General features: G+C 40.2%; 1 protein-coding gene across 4 annotated transcripts; it reads right to left on the bottom strand.

The window, feature by feature from the left end:
• Positions 1-649: 649 nt before the first annotated feature.
• Positions 650-26,775, bottom strand: TNO1 (TGN-related, localized SYP41 interacting protein). Of its 4 annotated transcripts, none has more exons than XM_088902465.1 (9): positions 26,415-26,775; positions 25,720-26,239; positions 25,222-25,588; positions 21,914-25,138; positions 19,798-20,644; positions 19,049-19,695; positions 2,382-2,538; positions 2,212-2,293; positions 650-1,140 (listed from the first exon to the last, which is right to left on the bottom strand). In XM_088902465.1, exons 2-9 carry the CDS (start codon positions 25,761-25,763, stop codon positions 1,038-1,040), a joined length of 5,472 nt encoding a protein of 1,823 aa, XP_088758591.1. In that variant the 5' UTR covers positions 25,764-26,239; positions 26,415-26,775; the 3' UTR covers positions 650-1,037. The 4 variants fall into 4 exon arrangements, with proteins under 4 accessions (XP_088758591.1, XP_010248787.1, XP_088758590.1 ...); XM_010250485.3 differs by having other exon boundaries at positions 25,222-25,575; XM_088902464.1 differs by having other exon boundaries at positions 25,222-25,575; positions 25,720-26,216; positions 26,415-26,769.
• Between the last annotated feature and the right edge of the window lie 127 nt (positions 26,776-26,902).

Raw genomic sequence — 26,902 nt, 5'->3', positions numbered from 1 at the left:
GTATCGATACTTTGAACCTTAGTTGAATGTTTATAGGTTTGATATATTTTATGACTGAATTTCTTGCAAGCAAAAGCTCTGTACACATAGCATCCAGCCACACATTAGGAAGATCTCCAAGACATATTAAATTCATGGAGAGATGTTCCCAATGTACGGCTGAATTTCATGCTTGCAGAGTGAGTGCAAGCATAGTTGGCATACATCCAGAGACACAGCAGACACTAGTGAATTGACTGGACTCTTTGAGTGGAACTTGGGACAATGCTAACAAAGAATTCGTTGGTAGCAGTAGCACCAAGCTCCCACCTCCCACCTGCTTGAGAAAGAATTTGCTAGTTCTAGCAATGCAACTCTAGTCCTTGGGGCTACGGCCCTTTGGGAGGGCTCAACTTTGGTAGAGCTGCTTTCAAGAAGCCACTAAAAGAAGCCTCAGTGAAAATCCATGTTTTTTTGCTTTAAGACAGTTATTTTGGACTTTCCGGGGTTTTCATCGGACATGGCTTATAGACTGCACAAGAGGGGCCCACCTCGCAAAACCATAAGCTGCTTCACTTTAGTCTGATTTCATCAGTCCAAATTACCTAACAATCAGTAGCATGAAAATGAGAATACAAAGGAACCAATTAGATGTCTCTTTACCCCGAACTTATGCACCAACATAAAAGATAAAGAGATGAATGCAACAAAATCATCAACTGTTAATACAATAGGCCACAGTGGAATTCACGCGACCAAATTCCACTCCAGCTTTACATTCCAATCAGGGAAAATAAATAAATGTGAAGTACACTCCACTTGCATGGAGGCTAGGATTCTCCAAAACCCTAAAATGTGATTGCAGAGAATCAAGAAATATATAACAAAATGAATATGGACACACTGCATAAAAGCAAACATGAACCAGAGGCACCAACTTACATACATGATACACTTTGTGGGCAAGAAATGGGGCATGGTGATGCCTTCGTTTTTTTTTATCTTTTGTTTTGTGTGTGATTGGGTTGGGGAGGGGGGTTGTTAGTGCGGTGGCTTGATCACAAAAGGGTGCCCACGAGCCAAAAATGCAAGAACAACCAGTAGGCTATGAGACCTATCCTTGCTCCAGGCCGACTCATCAGAACTCGACCACCAGAGACCCTGCAATTCATGGATCAAAATGACTATAATTCTCAACAGGAATTGGCACATAAATGTAACTGTAAGCTTAGAACCTATACAGAGTTGCTTGCACTGATTAGAATTGTTCTTTTTCAGTTGAAGGCTTCAATTGGGGAAAAGGAAAGCTGAATGTCTAGCACATACTTTTTTCCTAACAATCTTCCAATAATTGACAATTGGTCATGTCTTCAGGTTTCTGCTCTAGGTTTCCCATTGATAATAATAACTTGTTAAAATGAACGAGTGTTCTTAAAGATTCATAGCAGCATGCAATGGGCTGAAAACTGCTCTTAACCTCCGGATGTACACATGATCATCCAAGAGAGCAAGCCTTGCTTCTGTTAGCGCTGAAGGGGTCCCACAAACACTATGAAATGGAGCCAAGAGGTTGAAAGGAGGCTGTGATATTTAACAGACTTGCCAGATCCATTCTTACATATAGAAACAAAAACTGTGGTGGATGAACTTGCCAGATCCATGGCAAAATGGGTTTTTTTTGTACGGTGATAGCCTTTTACTTTGTTTTTGTTCAGGAGGGGGCTGATATTGCACATTTTCTAAATGATGTACAATTTATTTTTACATTCATTTAGGGGTGTCAATGGACCAGGTTTGGGTTGGACCCCGTCCAAATACAAATCAATTTGAATGGGTTAGACTGACCAATAAGACATAATGACTTAATGGTCCAAAGTATTTATTAGATTGGGTTGGACCTGGTCCGTCTGTAATGGATTCATATTGTACTGGATCAGATTGAACCAATATCCAGTCCATCAACAGAAGATAAGAATACGGGTGCCAATGGACCAGATTTGGGTTGGAGACAATTTAAATTAAAACCAATTTGAACAAGTTGGATGGTCCAGACATTGCATTGGACCAGTTCAGAATGGTCCAAAGTATTCATCGGATTGGATTGGACCTGTAATGGACTGGGTCAGGTTGGATCAATATCTAGTCATTGACAGCCCTTATTCATTTGTCAAAAAAGAAGAGGACAAATTAAAATGTGGGAAGCAGGATGTAATAGCTAGATTAGCATTTTACCAGATGCCATCAATCCGATCTGCTATCATCTTTCCTTGCTTTGGAATGAGACCCGAGGTATTAAGAGATTTGAACACATGACCTGCAAACAATAAGTTATAGACATTGCTATCAAAACTCCCAAACTAGAATTTCCAGAAGAATAGCACACCATTTATTCACATCCAAACCTTTATCTTCATCAGTTTCATGCTGGCTGATTAAACGATCAGATTCCAAATCAATACTGAGAGCAAGGTGGTCAGACTGGTCACTTGAACTCTTCCGCATTGTTCTCACATGTGCAGAAGAGGGAACAGGAGAAATAGATGACTTTGCAAGTGGGCCCTGTACAAGTGTTTGTTTAGTACAAATGAATGAAAGAATATGGATGTACGAAAAAACAAATTCCATGATATTTTTCATTGGATGGTAACTTTCATTCAATTAGTAATTAGTACAAAATCAGCCACCCAAAGAAAGGGTGCTGATCTCTTAAAGCATCTCATAATTACTCTATTATGTTTTCATCAGAAAACATTTTATGGTTTTAGGTCCACATGATTGTGGTTAATGAGTTTTAACCCTATAATCCCAAATAAAGCAGATGAGCAAGAGCAACTAACAAGTTCTTTGGATGGTCAGCAGAAGATAATCTAATGGAACAGAAAACTTCACAACATTCCAAATCACAAATGCCCTGACTATCTTCAACGGAAAATGCAGACCTAAAGAAGATTTGGTGGAAATCATTAAGCTAAAAGTTGCACATTGGGTTAAAACTCTTGAGCTGTTCCAAATTTTCTCTTTAGCTGATATAATGTGGCCATGTGGGCTTGGAAAAAAGTGGCCTTTTCAGCTCAGAAGAAAGAGAAGGTGGGAATGGAATGGAAACCCCCAGCTCCAAACAAAATAAAGCTGAACTTTGATGGCAGCTCCATGGGGAACCCAGGACTGGCAGGCATAGGGGGTGTGTTCAGAAATTCAGAAAACTAAGTGCTGGCTATGTTTTCAGGGCCTATAGGGGTTGGAGATTCGACAAAGGCTGAGCTTCAAGATTTTCTTCAGGGGTTAAGACTAGCCAAACAAGCAGACTTTAAAAACTTGGAGGTTCAAGGGGACTCAAAACTGGTGATTTCTTGGTCTAATTTTAGAGGCAATGCTCCCTGGGTATATAGACATTCCCTACGAGAGATTGAAAGTTTAGCAAAGGAGATAAATGCCTCCTTCACTTGGATCAGAAGGACTGCTAATGGGATAGCTGATTCATTAGCAAAACAGGGAGTTTATAGACAGCATCTTTTCTGGGCAGTTTTGTAATTTTCTTTTGCAGCACTAGCTGTGCTCTTCCGTTGGCTGTAATCTGTTTTCATGTTTCTCTCAGATTTCTTGGTCTAATTTTAGAGGCAATGCTCCCTGGATATATAGACTGTTGAGAATGGTTAGACGGGTGTTTTTGGTCATTTTCTCCTTTCTTATACTCTCTCTGTACTTGGGCACCCAGATAGGGGCCTTCTTGTAATTATTAATTTCAATTATAAAGTGAACTTTTGAGGGTGTGAACAGTGAACTTCGCACACCTCTCGACACTTTCCTTCTTCCTCTTCTTCTTCTTTTCTTCTCTTCTTTCTCTCTCTTGAAACCCTAGTTTCTGCAACTTGGTATCAGTGCGGGTAGAAGCATCTGGGAGTTAGTTTTCTGTTGATCTCCTACCAGAGGCGAACTGCTGATGTCAGACCGTCGCTGGATGACGTCAGCAGTCCGTACAGGTGTCGGTGGCAGACTATGAAACCAACACAGTTTGATTAGCCCTGATTTTAGAAAAATTTTGGTATGACTTGTCGTTATATGAAACTTCTATGATTTTTGGTGGATTTTTCAAGGAAAAAATCGCAGAAATTCCAAATCTGATGTCGAGCCATGTACAGCAGATTTAATGATTTTTTTTTTTTCTGCTGTAGAACCTAGACCATTCAGGTCGTTTTTCAATTTGGGATTGACGGGAAGTGGTCCGTAATTTTCTGAGCACTGTGTGATTTTTGGGAGATTATTTTCCCCCTCTATTTTGCCGCCAACCTAGTTTTTTGGGTCTTCCTTTGGTTTTTAACCATGGGGTAATGTGTTTTTGGGTCTGGAACTTCAGTTAAAGTGTTGGGGCCTTTTTGGTTGGTGAAAAGGTATCTTCTTAGAATATGGAATCATCTAAGGATTTTTAGATGGTTCCCGGTGTGCTCCTGGGAACTACAGATATTTCCAATGGTATGATAACTACTATTAAGCTGGATGGAACTAATTTTTTAGAGTGGTCTCAATCTGCTAAACTTACCATTACTGGGAGGGGTAAACTGGGATTCATCACAGGAAGGGAAGTGAAGTTGAGTCCTGAAGACCCAAAGTTTGCAAGGTGGGAACAGGACAAGTCTCTTGTTATGTCATGGCTGATTTGCTCAATGCAGCCTCATATTGCCCGAAATTACATGTTTCTTCCATCTGCCGAGGATATTTGGGATAGGGTAGTTGCTACTTATTCCCAAGTTAACAATACTGCTAGAGTGTATCAGCTTCAGAGGGAAGCTTGCAATATGTGTTAGGGGGAGAGATCTGTTGCTATGTATTTATCTTCTCTACAATCTATCTGGGAAGAAATGGATCACTTCAAAGCTCTAGTTTGGAAGGACCCTGAAGATGGTGAGTAGTATCGGAAGTATATAGAGGAGAATAGAGTCTTTGATTTTTTGGCTGACTTGAACCTAGAGTTTGATTTCACCAGACAACACATTCTTAGTGCAGGCGTTGTTTCTCTTGCCACTGTTGACTCTCTTGTACAAGGGGGAGAAAGCCGAAGAACTGCCATAATGCAATCCTCTATGAGTGATCATTATGCCTTTATGTCATCTCGACCCAAGCAAAATACTAGCAAACATCCCATTGCAGAGAAGGTCGAGGATGTTATTTGTGAGTACTGCAAGAAGCCAAGACACACTAAAGAAAGGTGTTGGAAGCTCAATCCTCATATAAAACCAGAGAAGTACAAAATCGGGAAGAAGGGCAATGCTCACTTGGCTACAATTGGTAATGATGGTCAACCCTAGGATGTTCTTGACTCTACTGATGTGATGGACAAACTCAGGAATATATTATTGCAGCTAGAGAAGGGTGGTACATCCTCATCATCTGGTTTTGGACTTGGTAATCTATCTAGTTCATATGCCAAGACAGGTATTGCACTTGCTTGTTCCACTTCCTTTAGCCCATGGATTGTAGACTTTGGGGCCAGTGCCCATATGACTGGTATGCCTTCACATTTACCTCATATAAGTTAACCCCAGGGAAGGGCAAGACTATTGTTGCAGATGGATCTTAGACCCCAATCTCGGATTAGGGTGAAGTCAAAATCACTAATAACCTTTCTCTTGACTCTCTTCTACATGTGCCCCTGCTACAAAAAAAATTTATTGTTTGTTAGTTCTCTAACAAAATTCCACAATTGCTCAGTAGCATTTTTTCCCACCCATTGTGTTTTTCAGGACCGGAGCACGGGGAAGACGATTGGAAGTGAGCATGAAGTGGATTGACAAGCCAGATTGACTCTTGTTCCAATGAGAAAATGAGTCTTTTGAAATTATGGCATTGTCGCCTTGGTCATATGTCAATTCTGTCAAGTTTTTGTTTCTGAACTTGTTTGATTCCGTGTCCAAATCGAATTTTGAATGTGAAGTTTGTCATTTATCCAAACAATGTAGAAACACATATTTTGCATGCAGTAAAATAAGTATTGTTGCTTTTCATTTGATCCATATTGATGTTTGGGGCCCACACGCTGTCCCCTGTATGGGGAGTACAGATATTTCATTCTCTTCGTTGATGACTATAGTCGGTATACATGGCTTTACTTGATGAAAAGTAGAGATGAAGTTCCTATGATTGTTCAAAACTTCTTGAATATGGTCGAGACATAGTTTGATAAAAGAGTTACGATAATAAGGTTTGGCAATGACAAGGAATACTTTGAACATCACTTGCATAGGTTTCTTGAAAACAAGGGCACTATTCACCAAAGTTCATGTAGTCATACTCCACAACAAAATGGGATGGCTGAAAGAAAAAAAAACAAGCATGTGGTTGAAGTTGCTCGAGGCTTATTGTTCCAAACTCATGTTCCAACTCTTTTCTGGGGTGATGCTATTGAGACAACTGTATATCTCATTAACAGACTCCCATCAAGGGTCCTTAACCTTCATTCTCCTCATCAACTACTCTTCCCTGATTAACCTCCTTTTAATCTACCCTTTAAGGTCTTTGGTTGTGTTTGTTTTGTTCATGATATGAGTCATTCCCGACGCAAGTTTGATCCTAAATCCGTTAAGTGTGTATTCCTTGGTTACTCTCCGTCCAGAAAGGCTATAGATGCTTTGATGCTCTCTTTGGAAAGAGATATGTCTCTAAGGATATTACCTTTTTGGAATCCTCTTCCTTTTTTCAGTCATCCCGTCTCCTTCTCTTCAGGGGGAGAATGCAAGTGAAGATCAGACTCACTTTTGCCTTCCTATTCCTACCTCTATTTCTCCCTCTCTTCCTACCTCTATTCCTTCTCCTCCTCCTCCTCCTCCTGTGTATCGACCTCGGTCCTGATAGCAGTTTTTCATCAGGTGCAATAAGAGGGTGGCTCATGAAGCAAAATGTCCATCACAATCTTATTCCCCAGACTCAGGTAATCTTGAACCTCTTAACAATCATATTATTGATTCTGACCTTGATCTTCCTATTGCCATTCGAAAAGGGAAGAGGACATGTAGCAAGTATCCTATCACTAATTATGTGTCTTATGATTCTCTCTCCCCTTCCTATTGTGCCTATATTTCTGCTATCTCTTCTGTTTCCATCCCTCGTAGTGTTACAGAGGCAATGCAGTGCCCCAATTGGAAGGAAACTATGAACCAAGAAATGAAGGCCCTAATAAAGAACCAGACTTGGGAGGTTGTTTCTTGCCCTAAAGATAAGATTCCTGTTGGGTGTAAGTGGGTTTATGCTGTTAAGCACAAGGCAAATGGCTCAATTGAAAGATACAAAGCTCGGCTTGTAGCCAAAGGATACACTCAGACTTATGGCATTGATTATTTGGAAACCTTTGCTCTAGTTGCTAAAATGAACTCTGTTCGTGCGATCATGTCTCTTGCAGCCCATTACTCGTGGCCTTTATATCAAATGGATGTAAAGAAAGCCTTCCTCAATGGGGACTTACAAGAGGAAGTGTATATGAACTTACCACCTGGGGTAAGTTTCCTCAACAGTGATGGAAAAGTGTGCCGCTTGAAGAAGTCTTTGTATGGGCTAAAACAGTCTCCAAGATCATGGTTTGACAGGTTCAGGAATGCCATCTTAAAGATTGGTTTTTCTCAATCTCAAGCTAACCACACCTTATTTTTTAGAAGAGTTGATGGTAGAGTAACAATGTTGATAGTATATGTTGATGATATTGTTGTGACAAGTGATGATATCACAGGTATCTCTTAGTTAAAGTCATTCATTGATTCTGAATTTGAGATTAAGGACCTTGGTGATCTCCGATACTTTCTTGGCATTGAAGTTGCAAGATCCAAGAAGGGGATTTTTCTGTCACAAAGGAAATATGTACTTGATTTGCTTCATGAGGTTGGGAAATTAGGGTGTAAGCTTGTAGAAACTCCAATCGATCCCAACCACAAGTTGAACTCTACTGAAGGAGAAGTTCTTCCAGACGGGGGGGGGGGGGTATATCAAAGATTGGAGGGACGCCTTCTGTATCTTTATTTGACTAGACTTGACATTTCCTATGTTGTTGGAGTGGTTAGCCAATATATGCATGAACCCAAGACATCTCATATGTAGACAGTTAATAGAATTTTAGCCTACCTGAAAGGATGCCCTAGCAAAGGGATGTTGTATTTCAACCACGACCATGTAAAGATTGAGGCTTACACAGATGCTGATTGGGCAGGGTCCACCGATGATAGAAGATCTACATCCGGTTATTGTGCCTTAGTTGGAGGCAATGTGGTTTCCTGGAGAAGTAAGAAACAATCTGTGGTTGCTCGTTCTAGTGTTGAGGCGGAGTACAGGGCAATGGCTCATGGAGTGTCTGAACTACTCTGGTTGAAGACCTTATTGACTGAGATGGGCATCCAAGCAGATGAATGAGACTATATTGTGGCAACCAAGCACCCATAAATATTGCTCACAATCCTGTCCAACATGATCGTAAGCATATTGTGGTGGATAGACACTTTATTAGAGAAAGAATTGCTAGCAGAGAGATTTGCCTTCATTTTGCAAGGTCAGAAGACCAACTAGCTGATTGCGTCACTAAAGGTGTTCACCATCCAAAGTTTGCTAAGAACCTTGCCAAGCTAGGCATGATTGACGTATATGCTTAGCTTGAGGGGGAGTGTTGAGAATGGTTAGACATGGGTGTTTTTGGTCATTTTCTCCTTTTTTATACTTTCTCTGTATTTGGGCACCCAGATAGGGGCCTTCTTGTAATTATTAATTTTCAATTATAAAGTGAACTTTTGAGGGTGTGAACAGTGAACTTCAACACCTCTCGACACTTTCTTTTCTTCTTCCTCTTCTTCTTCTTTTCTTCTCTTCTTTCTTTCTCTCTCTTGAAACTCCAGTTTCTGCAACTTAGACATTCCCTACGAGAGATTGAAAGTTTAGCAAGGGAGATAAATGCCTTTTTCACTTGGATCAGAAGGACTGCTAATGGGATGGCTGATTCATTAGCAAAACAGGGAGTTTATAGACAGCATCTTTTCTGGGCAGTTTTGTAATTTTTTTTGCAGCACTAGCTGTGCTCTTCTGTTGGCTGTAATCTGTTTTCATGTTTCTCTCAAATTAATAAAATTAATCCTTTTTGCTGATAAAAAAATCACAATATTGGATATGCAACATCAACCAACATGTACCAATCATAAAAAGATTAACCAACAAGCATTTTTTATTTTTTACCAACCAATCAGCTTCATCATTGATCATCAGAATAAAAATAATTTATTTATTCAGCAATCAATCACCATAAGATTCAAAGATTGGGATTTTCCTACTGTAATGAAATCCTGGGTGGGAAAATTTGTTAAACTGCATAGTGCCTTATCTCCATCCAGGTGTGTGTGTGTGTGTGTGTGTGAGAGAGAGAGAGAGAGAGCATGCTAAGAGGGAAAGAACACAAGAAAGATGGAGTGAAAACTGAATACTGATTAGAAATTAAATGACCACATTAAAGTGATCAACCATGTTCTAACACCATTGAATAAGAAGCTCTTGTTACAACCCATTTGTCCCATGTTGGTAGTATGGGATGCTAATGTGAGGTATCCCACATCGGTATGGGATGTCGTTATTGGGTATATATGTGCTTGGGTTCCCTCCCTCTAACAGCTAGCTTTTAGGGGTGAGTTCTCCTAACGAACATAACAAATGGTATCAGAGCCTACACCATGCCTCCCAGTTGCAATCGTGTGGCACAGGTGGTGACGTTGGTATTGCAGTGTTCGGCCAGGACAAGGTGGACTAGTGCAAAGCCAGCCTGCGTGGGTGCCGGGACTACGGAGCATGGTGGAATGTTACGATCCATTTGTCCCATGTTGGTACTATGGGATACTAATATGAGGCATCCCACATCGGTAGTATGGGATGCTGTTGTGGGGTATATATGTGCTTGGGTTCCCTCCCTCTAACAGTTAGCTTTTAGGGGTGAGTTCTCCTAACGCACATAACAGCTCTGGAGTATATAATTAAGGAAGAAGATAAATATTTGTAAATTGAGAAGATTATTAGAAGGCTTTCTCAAAGCTAGGGCTGAAATCCATCCAAAAACCTCACCAACCATGCTTTTTTTCTTTGAGTAATAGTGAACTTTTATTAATTCAGAAGCTGATTTAGATTTGTAATCTCATACAACATCCATTGGAGAGGCACAAGCTACAACCTCTCCCAATAGCTTACAAAGAAACTAGGGATAAATTACAGAAATCACAGCTGAGCCCAAAACAGTTCTTTCCTATTTACCCCTTGCTTGGCTAACAATCAACCAAAGCATTTGCTGATCTCCCCATCCACTGTATAGAAACCAACATATTCCTTGTCAGCCAATTAAATTTCTTAATTTCATTCTTGTAGCACCATACAATATCCTTGGGGTTTTTCAACCAGCCCACCACCACCTTGGAATCCCCTTCAATAATTAGTTGCTCTACCCTTAATTGGTTTGCAAATTGCACCCCTTGTACAGAAGCTAGTAGTTCTTCCCTAACAGAATCTTCGAATCCTAGAGGACCCAAGTAGAGCAGAACCACCTCTCCGAACTCATTCCTCAGAACATCCCTAACCAAATAACCCTGGATAGCACAAGCTGCTTCCATCAAAATTCAGCTTCAGTGAGCCTTCAGATGGGGGAAATCACCTTGTAACTACCTAATTCTTAATGGAAGAACACCTTGCTACTGCTGACTAGTTTCTCCAAAAGTCATTAAAGGAGAATTGATGAAAAATTTCCAAAGTCTTCAGCCAAAGTATTGCCCTATTCAAACACAGTCCTTCAATTCCTGGAAGCTCCTTTCCTTCTCTTGAAAGATTCTAGCTGACCAGCCATGCTTTCTGTATGCTATCTGAATAAAACTCTTTTACAAGTGCTAATGAAACTATAATGATTAAATCAGGAGAAAGGCAAGCATTGGTGCCAAGTCCTGGATACTTTTATCTGTCACGTAAAGCACCTCTATGTGCATCCCATGCCTTTAGCTTAATTCTATCCTCGAACTAGAAGCTTAAGTGAATGCCTTCAGAACTAAATAATGTGTGATGTTGTTATAATACCTCAAGGAAAACTATAAAGCATCAAACATCTCAAGTAACCCAGCAGCAGGTTGAGGTAAGAAAAAAACCTGACCCACATGATAACTTAAGTGACCACATGGATTGGGTCAAGATTCAGGCGCTCATAGACAAAAATTCCCATCCATCTTCTTCCAATTTGAATTGCTTTGAACGAAAAGGCTTGCAGCGGCAAGAACCAGAAAGAGAAAACTTTCTTCAGTGGATTCCTATTCAGGAAACTACTGTTGAACTTCGTTCCTCAGAGCGGTTGAACCCACGCTATGTAAGGAACAGACTGGAAGAGAGGGAAGAAGAGGATGAAGGGTGGGTCAACTGCAGCATGGAGGAGGAAGACACTAATGACATTGATGACAATTTAGACGGTGCGTCAGTGTAGGAAGCATGGGTGATGAAGGCTTATGCAATGAAGATCTTATGGAAAATATTAATCTAGGAAGGTTGTTTGAAATGCAAGCGGAAGAAACACAACATGCTGACCTGTTGAACTTCGTTCCTCAGAGCGGTCGAACCCACGCTATGTAAGGAGCAGACTGGAAGAGGGGGAGGAAGAGTAGGTCAATTGCAGCATTGAGGAGGAAGACACCAATGACATTGATGACAATTTAGACGGCGTGTCAGTGTGGGAAGCATGGGTGATGAAGGCTTATGCAATGAAGATCTTATGGAAAATATTAATCTAGGAAGGTTGTTTCAAATGCAAGCGGAAGAGACACAACAGGCTGACCTGGTGGACTGGAATGTCAGAACAGGGGAAGAAAATAAAACAAAGCAAGGCCAGGAAGATGGTGGGGATGAGGTAAGTTGGGTTAGTAATCTAAAGCAAGTGATCAATGTGTCCGAATAGGTGACTAATCTCAAAGTGAATTTAGATAAGAGCTGTGTGATTGGTATCACTTTGAGTGAAAGTGAGGTGGAGGATAGAGCCCGAATTTTGGGATGTGAGATTGCTCAATGGCCATTGATCTATTTGGGGCTGCCACTAGGGATAACCCAAGTAAAAAGAGTTTCTGGAATCGAGTGATTGATAGGTTCACTAAGAGGTTAGCATCTTGGAAGAAAAATTACCTTTCCATGGGAGGCAGGATAACTTTGATTAAGTCAAAATTGGCCAATCTGTCTGTTTACTTTCTGTTGGTGTTTAAAATGCCTGAGGGAATATGTGGGATTTTGGAAAAGCTAATGAGAGATTTCCTTTGGGACCCAGGAGAGGAGAAAAGGGACCATAGAGTCAGGTGGAATATAATTACCAAAACCAAAAGTGATGGTGGGTTTGCTTTAGGTAATTTGCAGAAAAAGAATGAAGCTCTGTTGGGGAAATGGCTTTGGAGATTGACTTTGGAGAGGGATAAATTGTGGGCTCAAGTTGTCTTAAGTGTTCATGGGCAAGCGGCGGATGGCTGGGACTCGAGAGTTTCAGCTAGGGCTACGAGAGCTTTTCCTTGGAAATCCATTCATGCCATACTTCCTTCTTTCCTTCCTCTAATCAGGCATGACTTGTGCTCTGGTAACCTTGTGAAATTTTGGGATCATGTTTGGGTGGGAAGCACTCCGTTGAAAGAGCTTTTTCCTTTCTTTGTATTCTTTATCACGTTTTAAAAATGAGCTAGTCTCCACTTTTCTGACCACTTCTAATTCAACTATTGACTGGAACTTGGGTTTTAGAAGGGCCCTTAGAGACTCTGAACTGAACATTATTTCTGACCTGCTCAAAATCCTAGATGAGGTGGGTATTGACCCCTGTAGGAGGGATAGTAGGATTTGGGTCCCTTCTCCTTCAGGTGTCTTCTCATGCTCTTCTTTCTTCAAAAAATTGGCTCATTCCCCACCTGTTTTTGGACTCCCCTTCCTAGTTTTGGAAGTTTGGGGTAGACCAATCCCTCCCAGAATTAGTGCTTTTTGTTGGGAAGCTTTCCTTGAAAAGTGTAACACTTGCGACCTGCTTCAAAGAAAAAGGCCTAATTGGTGTTTATCCCCGCACTAATGCATCTTTTGTAAGAAGAATGGTGAGGGACCCCCCACTATCCCCGCACTTACTGGTTTCCTACCCATTTGTTTCAGAGATCTGGTGTTGGTTTTTCTCTCTTTTTGGTTGCAGGTGGACCCCCAACCCCCCTCAAATGTACAAAGCCTATTCCATTCTACTACTGTTAGGGGGCTGAAGAATAGAGGGAAAATTCTGTGGAGATGTGTAAGAGCAGCCATATGTTGGACAGTCTGGGAGGAAAGGAATCAAAGGACCTTTCATGGGAAAGAAATAAATAAGGGTGTCATCATTGAATTAATCTCTATAAGGGTGGTTCATTGGGTTAAGACTTTGCAGCTCTTTGAAAACTTTTTAGAAGGAGACATCATCAGGAAGTGGAAAGAAGTGGTTTGGTCAGCTCCAAGGAAGATTTCATCTAACCCAGTTTGGTCCCCTCCAGCTTCGAGGTTCACTAAACTAAACTTTGATGGTAGTAGTGAAGAAAATCCAGGCCCGTCGGGTATAGGAGGAGCTTTCAGGGATGGAGAAGGTCGAATTATTGCATTGTATTCTGGTTCTATTGGATGGGGGGATTCTCTTAGAGCTTAAATATTGGTTGTTTTGAAAGGGTTAAAAAGAGCCCAAGAGTTAAATATCAGAAAACTGATGGTGGAAGGTGATTCTAAGTTGGCTATCAATTGGCTAATGAAGGATGACTCTAGTTTGTAGAAATTTCTAAATGAGAAAAAGAAAGTTAGACAGCTCATTCAAAACATGGAAGTCAAGTTTCAATGGACTAAGAGGAGTGCAAATTCCTTGGTAGATCCATTGGCCAAACAAGGGGTGGGAAGAGTTAATTTTTTCTGGGCAGTATTGTAATCTGAATTGTTCTTATTGGGAGGGTTATGAGCTTTACCCCTCCTCTTGTATCTTGCTCTATTAATATATATTAATAAAAGTTTTTGTTATCAAAAAAAAAAAGATGGGGGGAAACCTATACACACGAAGGAGTGATTCCTCTCTAAAGTTTCAAGAAGTGCACTATTCTATTAGGGGAGCGAATCGGGATAACTTGAGGCAAAGCAGGAACTTGTCGAATAGGGATAAGCAGCAAGGTGGAGAGAGGGATCACAATGTTGGCCAGGTGACGGGAATGTTCTCTCACCAGCCCAAGAAAATGGATAGAAACCAGTCCTCTAAACAGGGAAGGTTAATTGAAAACACCAGCCAGTCTCCTTCCCCCTTTTCTCAGCTAAGTGCAGGTAACCAAGTGATTTCTTTTTTTGCTACTGATGAGTGCTCTGTGTCTTGTGCTCCATATTCCTTTCCCATCCCATATCTGGCAGCCCGTGACAGTGAAGCCACTATAGAAAAGTGTACACCCAATGTGAAGGGGATGAAGGATAGGGAAGAGTTGATGGAGGAAGTGAATAGGAATAAGAAGGCTTGGGACGAGGGGGATAGGACAGAGGAGGATTCTAGCAGAGAGGATTCTGTTGCAGAATTTGTGGGAAAACTGGGGTGTAATTTGAAAGACCTGAATGATTTAAAAGTTTTCCTACAAAAGGAGGAGAGTAACTCCAAGAAGAGAAAATTGAGAGGCTAGAAAGAGATGTAGAAAGAGACAAGCAATTTAATGTAAAGGGAGAAAGGAGGAAAGGGTTGAAGTAGAGGGCAGCTGTAGGAAGGGTGTAAAACAAAAGGTCACATGAGGATTCTTAGTTGGAATGTGAGAGGATTGGGAAGTGCAAGGAAGAGAGCTACAATTAAAGAGGTGATTAAGAAGTTCAATCCGGATGTAGTGCTTATTCAGGAGTCCAAAAGAATGGACTGTGATAGTAGATGGGCAAGAAGTGTATGAAGAGCAAAGGGGATCGGCTGGGTGGCTGCTCTGTCTTGGGGATCCTCAGGAGGGATTGTGACACTGTGGATGAGGGATGTGCTTGTGGGGATGGAAGAGTTAATAGGCAAATACACAGTATCTTTGAAATTTAAGCAAGTGGAGGATGGATTTGAATGGGTATTAACAAATGTATATGGACCAAATGGCTACAAGGAAAGGAAGGAAATGTGGGAGGAACTGGGTGATGTTAGGGGTTTATGGGATGGACCATGGTGTGTAGGAAGGGACTTCAATGTGGTTAGATTTACAAAGGAGATTAACAACCCTAATCAGAGAGTGACAACAAATATGAGGAAATTCAACCTTTGTGGATGCCTTTGAACTTAAAGAGATCCCTTTATCTCACATGACATTCACTTGATCTAATCTCCACTCAAACCCAATCTGTTCTAAATTGGATAGGTTCCTTTTTTCTGCAGATTGGGAAGAGAATTGGAGAATGTATCCTCTAAGGCACTTCCAAGGCTTACTTCAAATCATTGGCCCATAATGATTTGTAAGGACTAAATTTAGATTTGAAAATATGTGGCTACTTCACCTAGGGTTCACGAAAAAAGTTAGAGAATGGTGGGAGCAATGTCACCCTTTAGTGAAGTGGGAAGGCATGAGATTTCGCAAAAAGCTCCAATTCCTAAAAGTAAAGATCAAAGAATGGAACCTCTTGGAGTTTGGCAGAATTGAAGAAAGAAAGCGAATTTTGATGGATTGGATTGAGGCTCTAGACTTTAAAGAATAAAGGGGAGGCTTCGGAGAAGAAGACAAGGAACAAAGGAGGAGGCTGAGAAGGCAGCTAGAGGATTATTTTCACAAGGAAGAGGTTAGTTGGAGACAAAAATCTCAGTGAAAATGGTTTAAGGAGGGAGACAAAAATACAAGATTCTTTCATACTGTAGCAAATGGGAGGAGGAGAAGAAAGAATTCTACACCAAGGTTGGAAGTTGAGGGATCAGTCCTTACCCACCTGAATGAGATAGTAGGGGCATTTATAGATCACTTCAAATCCATTTTCAGGAGATCCTTAAATGATAGGGTTTGGTTAGAAGGACTGGAATGGTCAAATCTAGGGGCTGAAAACAGAGAGAAGCTGGAAAGGAGGTTTGAGTTGGAGGAAATAAAGGAGGCTATTTTCTTCATGGACAGAACAAAATCTTTGGGCCCAGATGGATTCACAATGACCTATTATCAGAACTGTTGGGAAATCTTGGAAAAAGGATCTAATGCTAGTATTTAATGAATTTCATAGGAGGGGAGTGATTAATCCCGGGTTGAACTCCACTTTTATTGCTTTGGTCCAAAGAAGAAAGATGCCTTACACCCAAAAGATTGCAGACCCATCAGCTTGATAAACATTTTGTACAAGATAATTGCAAAGGTGATGTCTCTAAGAATAAAGCTAGTACTACCCTCCATTATTGCACAAAACCAAGGAGCTTTTGTGAAGGGGAGACAAATAACTAATCAAATTTTAATTGCAAATGAAAGTGTGGAGAATTTTAAGAAGGTTAGGAAGAAGGGAGTGGTTTGTAAATTGGATTTAGAAAAGGCCTATGACTTGGTTGATTGATCCTTTCTAAGGGTAGTGATGATCAATTTTGGGTTTGAGGGAAGATGGTGTAAATGGACCATGGGATGTGTCCGGATTTGTCACTACTCTGTGTTAGTAAATGGGGCAAGCGGACAGTGGTGGATTTCTTTCTAGCTATAAGAGGAATAAGCCAAGGAGACCCACTCTCTCCATTCTTGTTTACCCTGGTGGCAGATGTTCTAGGAAGGTTTATTGAGAGAGTATACTCGAGAAATTTGTTATGAGGGTGGAGATTAGGAAGGGAGGAGGTTCCACTTATCCACTTACAATTTGCAGATGACACAACCATATTCTGTGAGGGAGGGGACCGAAGCTGGATTAGAAATTTGAAAATGGTGATACAACTCTTTGAACAAATGTCCAATCTTAAGGTGAACTTTGAGAAGAATTGTGCAGTGGGTGTGAACATGGAGGAAGGGGAGGCCAGTGAGTATGCAGATTTGCAAGATTGTACAGTCTCAAGTTGAACCCTGAATTATTTAGGCTTACCCCTAGGAGATAATCCCAAGAAAGGTAACGTTTGGAGTCCAGTAGTGGAAAGGTTTGAAGAGAGACTTGCTTCCTGGAAGAAGAATTATCTGTCTCTTGGGGGAAGGATCACATTGATTAGGGCTACCCTAGCCAATTTACCCATATATTTCTTGTTTGTGTTCAAGATTCCAGTAGAGGTGTTTAATAGGTTGGAAAAACTGATGAGGGACTTTTTGTGGGAGTCGGGAGAGGAAAAGAGGGACCATAGAATGGGTTGGGAGGTGGTGACTAGAAGCAAGAAATTAGGAAGGCTCAGGATAGGGAACATTAAGAAAAGGAATATGGCTTTGTTGGGAAAGTGGTTATGGAGGTTCCCTCTAGAGAAGGAGAAGTTATGGGTTAAGATAGTGGTTAGCATTCATGGGCTCGAGGACAATGGATGGGATCCTATAATTCTGGTGAGGACTACAAGTGCTTCACCTTGGAAAGCCATTCATGATATGCTACCAACTTTCTCCCCTTTGATCAAATATGATTTAAATTCAGGCAACCTTATAAAGTTTTGGGAACAAACCTGGGTGGGGAATACCCCCTTTGAAGGATCAATTCCCCTCTTTGTATGCTCTTTTTGAACTAAAAAATAAGCCCATCTCCTCCTTCATTGTCCCTTCTACCTCCAGTTATGGGATTGGGTGGAATTTAGGCTTAAGAAGAGCTATAAGGGATACAGATATGGACATCACCTTGTCTTTGTTGGGTATTCTTGAAAATGTGTTCTTGGACCCTACAAAGGAAGATGCCAGAATCTGGACTCCATCCCCTTCGGGTTATTTTTCTTGTGTCTCCTTTTTTTCCAAAGCTTAACTCAACCATCAACATTCGGTCCCATTGGCTCTTCCTTCCCTATGAAAGAGATCTGTTGTAAGCCAATTCCCCCTAGGGTTGGGAGTTCTTATTGGAAAACTTTCCTGGGAAGAATCAATACTGGTGATTTGCTTCAAAGAAAGAAACCCAAGACTTGCTCATCCTTGCATAGGTGCATTCTTTGCAAAGCTAATGGAGAGACTGGTTATCACCTTTTAGTGGGTCTTCTCCCTTTATGGGTGTAGGTGGAAGCCCCCATTGAATGTGAAAGTTTTATTTTCTTCCTCTTATTTCAAGTGGCATTTGAAAAGAGGAAGGATCATGTGGAGGTGCTGGCTGTTGTACGTTGGACCTTGTGGGAAGAAAGAAACTCAGGGAAAGGAGCATTGAAAATGTAATAGAACTAATCCACTTAAGGGCGGCACAATGGCTGAAGTAATTAGCTTTATTTACTGATTTTACTCTAGATGACTTGTTGAGAAAGTGGGAAGAGATTGCTAGTTCTGCCCAGGTTAGAACTGGACTAAGTCCTTCTTGGACCCCTCCCCCTACTGGATATATAAAGCTGAACTTTAATGGCAGTAGTAGAGGGAACCCAAGGCAATCTGGTATTGGGGGGGTATTCAGGAATGAGAACGGGAATGCTTCAACCATGTTTTCAGGCCCAATAGGTGTAGGTGATTCCCTCAGGGCTGAGATTCTTGCGGTATTGAAAAGAGTCCAAAGGGCAAAGGAATTGAATGTAAGGAGGCTTGTGGTTGAAGGTGACTCGGAGGTGGTAGTAGAGTGGCTGAAACAAGATAAGGCTGGGTCGTGGAACTATAGCAATGAAAAGAAAATTTTCAAGCGACTGGCTAAGGGTATGGAAGTAAAGTACAATTGGGTGAAGAGATCTGCTAACTCTTTTGCTGATGGGTTAGCCAAGCAAGGGGTGGTTCAGGAATTTATGTTTTGGGTTCTTTTGTAATTCTGTTTTATTGCATTTCTGGGGGCTCTTGCCCCTGCCTAGGGAGTTAAGATAGGTCATCTCCCCTTCCTTATAAATAATATTTTTATCATTTTAATGAAAGCTTTTATTTTTGATAAAAAAAAGTGAACCAATACATCCTTTTTTTTTTCTTTTAGCAACCAAAAGAACCTGCTGATAAACATAACAACCAGAAGGCAAAATATGGAAAGCACAAAAAAGAAAAATTACCACATCTTCAATTTCAGATATCTCTGAAATTGTTGTTGTTGACGGTGCTTCAAAGATTTTCCTTTCCTGGACAGTATCTGATATAGTAGGCCTTACATGAGTTGAGGCTTCAAGTAGTTTTATCTTGGCTGACAGTTCCTCTGCAAGCTGTTGAGTCCCAAGCAACTTCGCTCCCAGTTCCTCGGTTTTTGATTTTGAATTTTCAGTGTCCTGAAGAATGGTCATAACCAGCCTTTCCAGGATTGGTAAGAGCCCCCTTGCACTAATAGATGTTTTGTCTTCAACTAAATCATGTCCTCCCAATTTCTGAATAATCTTTTCCAAACCTAATGACAAATCAGATAAATCACTCTCCATCTTTTCTGAGTTCTGGTTGTTTCTAATAAGAATTTCAGCTTCTTTCTTCAGGTGTTCAGCTTCACGAGTTTCTGCTGCAAGGCATAATTGCAACTCTTCCTTCTCATGAGATAAAGAAATCATATGTTGCTGCAACTCAGAAAATCTGTCAATAGTGTGAAGTAGCTTGTCAAAAAGACCTGAACAATGGGCCTCTGTGTTTCTGAGTTCTGTCTCTGCAAAAGGAATTCCAACCCCATTTATTTTGTCAAAGAGTGTTTGAACTTGGTCTTCTGACAGGAGATGCCCATCTGCATGTATAATGAGTAAGATTAACAAATAAGTTAGTAGAAGATAACACCAACCATGACTATAGTATAAAATTTCTGTGATATTGACTCAATGCACATTACCTTGTCCTTTCATTGCCAATGACAGTGCTGAAAGTTCAGCTTCTCTTTCCCTCAATAAACCCTCTTTGGCCTGAGCATCCTCCAGTTTAAACTTCATCTGATTGCAAAAGTTTTGTAGTTCTTCTAAATCACTCTCCAACTTGTGAACCCTATCCTGGTATAACTCTCTTTCTTTTATAAAATTCTCAGTAGTTAATTTGCTATCTTTCAATTTATTTTGCAGATCTGTAAGATAGACATTCCCTATGTTAGCTAGTTGCTTAACTTGATTCTGAACTTTCCTTGTAGTCAATAACAAATTCTCTGCTTCCTTTACATATTTGTAGCCACCAAGCTTTTCCTGTAGCTCTTTTATTGTATTATCAGATTCTCCTGCTCCTAAGTACAAGCCATGGTTCAACTTCTCTACTTCAGTATAAATGCTTAGATCCTGTAAGTTGTTATCAACTTCAAACTGTAGTTCTTGCATATGTTTTGAGCATTCAGACAGTAGCACAGTTATATCATTCTGGAGTTCAGATATTGTCTTCTCTTGGGCTTGATTACAAGCTTCCAAACTCCCCATTCTTTGCTTCCAGTATTCTGTGTGCTGAAGCATCCCAATGACTTCATGCTTTGTTGCCTGTAATTTTCCCAATAGAACTGCAATAAACTCATCCATAAGACTGGAGAAAACTTCAAACATATCTTGTAAAAGTTTGTTTTTCATGTTAACTCCTTCCACAATCTTTGTGAAATATGCAGGGATATTCTCAAGATCTGATGCACCCATCTCACTAATGTTCATTGTTCCATTTGGCATGTTCTCAAAATCTTCCAGGAAATGTTTTGCAGCATCAATATCTTTCTGAAATACATACACCAATAAGTGAATAACTCTGCCAAGTAAATAAAATAATTCTAAAAATCACAAATATGGAGTTAAAAGGGAAAAAGACCAACAAACTCTGAAGGAGTTGTTAAAATTCTCTTTGAAAGGTGGACAAAATCAACATGTGGTGGTGACACATGATCATTCCAACAGAAAATAATATCCCAACAAAATTGTCACATAAACTAATAGAAAATCTTATGAATGAAAAGATTTAGATAGCATTCTAATGGCTGGTTGAATTTTAGAATTTCTAAGATTTGAATTCTAGAATTGAACCCTGGAAATCCCATCTATAATTTTAGAATCAAGATTCTAATATTCAAATTCTAGAATCCAAGTGATTATAAAATTTCCATGTGGAATCCAAACCAAATGTCTTGACTTTTAGCTAGAATCCAATTCAAGATACAAACAGCCCTGAAACATTTGCTCTGGAAACCCAGAAAAGGTGTAGCTCATAAAAATCATTAACATCTCAACTAAGATATCAAGAAAAATGATATGCCATTTCTCTCAAAGAAAAAAGGTTTGGCAAGGCATTTGAAAAAAGATGCACTCAGATGGAAAAATTGTTTTCCCTTGCCCCTAAAAAATGCTATTCTAACATTCCACTACTTTCCTAGGCCTTTAGAAAAGCACTTTTATACTTTCAAAGTTTGAACAATAGTAGGATCATGCTCTTCAGCAACTCCAAAACACAAATGAACTGTGAAACACTTCAGCAACACTCCAGTGACCAGAATTACACAATGACTGCATGTGATTACAGACCCTTTCTGTATGGTTTGCCATTTGTCCTAGGGCAGTCAATAAGCCAACTATGAGCTGAGCCTCAGCTAAATTTAGAAGCTTGAAAGCTGAGAGAGACCTTTAAATCCAGTTCATTTAGATAAATGAGCCTGAACCAGGCATAGGAGAATTTAACTGCAGCATTGGTTAGCTATTTAGCTATAGATTAGATATAAGCTGAACAAAAAGGAGCTGTTTGCTATTTTGAATATAAAGGAATGAATTTTCTATAGACAACAGGCCTTCAGTGGCTTCATAGGCTTGCAAATCATGGATGACCTAGTTTTAAAAAAAATAAAAAATAAATAAAAACTTAAATGAGCTAAGCTGACCCTGAGCCAAACTGTGCAAGGCTCAGGTCAGCTTCCCTGACAACCCCAAGAGACATACTCACCTACCTACTTATTACACACACATGAACACAAGTATATAACAACAAAATTTAAATCTTACCTCACCAATATGAATTTTCTCTTGTTCTGGAACCATTTGGACAAACTCGCCTCGTATAGTTGTAATAAGAAGGTCCATATCTCTCAGGTTCTCAAATTTTTTCTTGAAGGCCTTGGAAACCAAGGATGACAAAGTTTCATCTTTCATAAACATTTGAAGATGATTAAGTTGACCCAAAAGCTCCACAGACCGGCTTTCTAGGCTGTCATGAGCTCCTGCCAACTCTTCCATGCAAGCAGTTATCTTAGTATTTAACATTATTATCTCCTGGTCAGCAAGTTTCTTTTCCTCAACAAGAACTGAGATGTTATTATCTGCATTAGACAATGAACCTTGCAGTGACTTTATAGTTGCATGGGCATCTTCCAGTTTGCTAGCTTGAGAGTTAGCTACCTCTTTCACCTTCTCTACCTCTGTCTCCAAATGAGCTCTCCCAAGTTCAGCATCATTTTTCTCCTCAGCAAACAAAGAAGCGCTCTTCTCCACCTGAGACAATGTACCCTCTAATGATTTTATTGTCGTGTAGGCCTCTGCTAATTTAATGGCCTGAGAATCAGCTTCCTCTTTGACTTTCTGTAATTCTATATCTACAGAAGCTTTACCAGCTAGGGCATCTCTTCTGTCATCTTCTGCCACTGATAGTGCATCTTCCAATCTCTTTATAGTTGCACAAGCCTCTGCAAATTTGCTAGCCTGAGAACTAGCTTCCTCTTTCGCTCTTTCCAACTCTTGTTCTACATAAGTCTTGCCAGCTTCAACATCCCTTTTTGCTTCTGCAAGAAGCGAGAAATTATTCCCTGCCTGTGACAATGCATCTTCCAGTGATTTTATGGTGATATCAGCCTCAGCTAACTTGGTAGCCAGCAAACGGGCCTCCTCTTTCAATTTCTCAAACTCCTTCTCTGTATTAATCTTATTAATTTGATATTCATGAAAGCACTTTGCAAGCCACTTGAGTTTTTCAGCAGGGTCATCAAAAACTGCATCAACAGGAAGAACAATACTCTCTATAGCCTCAATTACTCTCTGTAACACACTGTTGCTTTCTACCAGGAATTTATCAAGTTGATTCCTCTGTTCTTTCATATCATCAAGATCAGATTCCAGCTTTTGGATGTGTTTCAAATCATTAGACAATCTATTAATTTCATCTCTGCGTTCATTTACCACAGACTCTTGTTGCTGCAACTCAAACTTTAATTTCTCAATTTCTGTATTCTTTTCATCAAGAGAACGTCTCAACCCTTCCCTTTCTTGAACAAGTCCCTTCCCTTTTTTCACTGCCATGGACAGCTTTTCCCTAACTAGAGAAGATTTCTCCTCAGACCGTTCAAGATCCTTTTGTAATAAATCCTTTTCTTCTTTCAATGTTGTGATTTCCTGAGATGCTCTCTTTAGCTCATTTGACAGATTAGTTATCTCTGATCTCTCCAGCATATCATCTTCTAATAACTTGAGACACAGTGTCATTTCTTGATCCCGTATGTATAAAAGGTCTTTGGTTCTTTCAAACTTCTCCAAGTCAACATGAGAAGATTCAAATGATGTGCCTATTTGTTCTTTAAGCTTCCCAATGCATTTCTCTACTAACACAGCAGAGTCAAAGGCAGGATGATCAGTACCTTCTTGATTGTCCACTTCAATTCCAGAAGCCTCTTGAAACATTCTTATCATCTGATCCTTCTCAGAAGAGACTTGATGCACTTTTTCAACAATTCCTTCATATTTGTATCTCAGGTCATCCAACCCCATCTGAAGAGAACCTTTTTCCTGTTTTTCTGCAGAAAGTGATAAAGTTAATTTATCAATCTCATTGCGTGCTTCAAGCAATTCTGTTTTATGTGCAGCAAGAACCTCCTGGGTAACAGCAATTTCATCCTGCAACTTGATTATATCATCCTTGGCATGGTAAAATGATTCCACGAACCAGTTAACTTGGGATTCAAAATTAGAAGATGAAATGTTTTCCGGTCGATCAATCAAATATAAGGCATCCTTCAGTTTGTGGAATTCCAAGGAAACAACTTCCAATGTATTTCTCTGATCCACAAGCAATCTCACTCTCTCTACAAGATCCACCTGCTGAATTTGCTCAGGTGTATCAATCTGAGACAGGATATCTTCAATATCCTTAAGAACTCTCTCTCTTTGTGAAAGAACTTCCTGGAGTGATGCAGCTAAATTCTGGCTTTTGACCAAGTCCTCTGTATCAATTTTCAAAGTCTCTAGGGCATTTGATTTCTCTTGCAGCTCAAGCAAACATCTATCAAGCTCACTGTTTTTTTCAGCTAGAGACTGCTTCAATGAGTCCCTCTGCTGAACTAATGACTTACCTTTTGTTACAGCCAAGCTAAGCTTCTCTTTGGCAGTGGCAGACTTGATCTTTTCCTGCTCAAGTTCCATCTTGGTTTGTCTCAGTTCTGAACTTACCATTTGTGCACTTTCTTTTTCATTATTTACTTGGTCCAGCAATTCCCTTCTTTCATTTTCCAACCGGTTAAATTTCTCAACCAAATCAAATTCCCTTTTTTTGGAATTGAGTAACTCATCACGAACCATACCCAAAATACTTCCATATTCAATATTCTCTGACAGCCTGAAATCTGACTTGACTTCAGTCAAACATTGCTTAAGTTGATCAATTTCAAAAAGCAACTTGTTGTAGTTCTCAACCATCATAGACATGCCCTTATCAACATGAGCTATCTTCTCAGTAATAGAACAATCCAACAGTTCTTCTTGTTGAACAACTGAGGCAAGGGAAGCCAACAGCTTATTTGTAACAAATTCAACATGCTGGTCCGTTTCAAACCAAAGTTTAGATGATTCTTTCAAAGAGTTGGACCATGACGTATATTGTGCCTCCAAATACGAAACAACAACATCACAGGACACTTTGAGTTCAGTGACCTTTGCACTGAGGTCCTCAATCTCTTGGTCCTTTGTGAAAAGGACAGCATGAAATTCTCTCACTGTACCCTCAGTCTGTGACCGTTCATCTAATGCGCTTTTAAGAAGTAAGGTGAATTTGGAACAGTCACTAATCATCACCTGTAATCGGGCATCAGAAACCTGAGTTTGATCCTCTCTATATTCCATTTCTTCTTGATGAAGATGATCAACAAAACCATTGTCACTTTCATCAAGTAATCGATGCTGGCTAGTCAGACCCTTGAGTTGGTGGTAAAGACCAGCAAGTTCTCTCCTGTATGACTCTCTTTCTTCCTGCATCACAAGTATACACTCCAATAAGAATCAATCTTGACTCGTAGAAAGGAAACCAAAACCCATAAAGTCAGACCCTTGACCTTAAATTCCTGTGCCATAACTTCTTTTTCAGTCATGAGCTTGTCCAGCATACCCTGCAGTCGTACCTCTTCTATCAAACTGTTAGCTTCTCCTCCATCCTCCACCACCTGAAGGTTAGATTCCTGACTATTAAGCTTCTTCTCTGAATTATCACTGGCTTCAATAATGGGCACAGATTCATTAGCATCAGTATTCCTCCCATCATAAAAGGATAGCTGGTCTGAGGCATCAACAAACGTTTCTTCCTTGCCTACATCATCAGTTGGTTTTCCACCATCTAGGTTACGCTGTACAGAGTGGTCTGAGTTTTCCAAAACCCCATTGCTGTGTCCCACATCCAAAAAACCGGAATCCTGTATTTGATATCTTTTAGTGCATGAAAATATAATAATTAAAATATATTCCATTCCAAATGCCCGTGCAATTAAAAATTGTTGAATGCAAATTTGAGAAAATGAAACAAAAAATGTAGAATCAAAAGTTGTCGTATCCCTTACCTGAACCACAGGAGAGTGCATCTCAACAACGGGAGTTTCCTCATTACCCTTCATGGAGCCTTCGTCTTTCAATAGTACATGTTCGACCAGAACTTCGCCTCTACTCACACTTCCCGTTTCACCGCCAACATTCAAGGGTACTTGTTGAGTATCAACGGAGAATTCAGAGTGCATTCCCGATTCTTTCTGCTCGTTTTCAGAGGATTTTACCAAATTTTCATCTGAACCAATGTCTTCTGAGTTCTGAACGGAACCACTCACCCCTTCGTCGCCGGAATAAGACAATGGATCCGGAATATCTCTAGGTTCTGCAGACGACCCTATATCTTCAGTTTCGTTTTCCTTCCCACCAGACGTTCCATCCCTATTATCGGGAGCGTCAGAACCTCCTACGACCTGCTCTGCTTTAGAATTCTCGTAATTCTCAGGCATATTGATCTAGAGTAACCGAAATGCAGCAGGCAGTGCTGTTTTCCCTTTCCAGCCGAAATTCAGATCTGCAACAGACAAATGATAGACACTACAGCCAAAATCCGTTCAGATTCTTCACAAAACCCTAGATCACGAGTTACGGATTTAGAAAGGGAAAAAAAAGCATTCTCAAATTACTTCGCACAAAAAAGTAGAAACCCTAAGAACTGTATTTAGAAAGCTAACATCGAAGTTAGGGAGAAAGGTGAATAAAACCGATTCACCTGTGGGGATCTGTTAAAGTCTTCACTTGTACAATCGAATTCAGATGGAGTCCTTTCTATTCTAGAATTATGGGGTCAGTGTTGGTGAAGACAATTGAGTGATAGACCAATGAATCATATGAAAACAGATCTGCCAAAGTCAAACGCAGGGCAGATTAAAATCGGAGTTCTCTAGCTTCAGATCCGATTAATTAATATTTCTCTGTCTAAGCTTGCTCGAAATCTTGTTGGGAATTCTGATTTCTGAGCGTTTAGTAACCTGTCCGTTTTAGACTTTCAGTTCATACGTGAGAAGGCCATGTTACAAGTTACAACTACAAGTCACGACAACACACACGACAAGTCAAGGTTGTTTAACTTCGACACACAGACAGAGAGAGCGAGCATTTATACATTGCATACATATATCTCGAGAGTCCGGATCTGCTCTTCACAAAACGCACCTCACGCTAACCTCACAATATGTCGTGGCCGCACATCGAGAACTT

Source organism: Nelumbo nucifera, chromosome 4, assembly GCF_055504915.1.
Source record: "Nelumbo nucifera cultivar China Antique chromosome 4, China Antique-T2T, whole genome shotgun sequence".
Taxonomy (NCBI): domain Eukaryota; kingdom Viridiplantae; phylum Streptophyta; class Magnoliopsida; order Proteales; family Nelumbonaceae; genus Nelumbo; species Nelumbo nucifera.
Note: the sequence above shows the minus strand (reverse complement) of the source record. Positions and strands in the feature narration are given on the sequence as shown.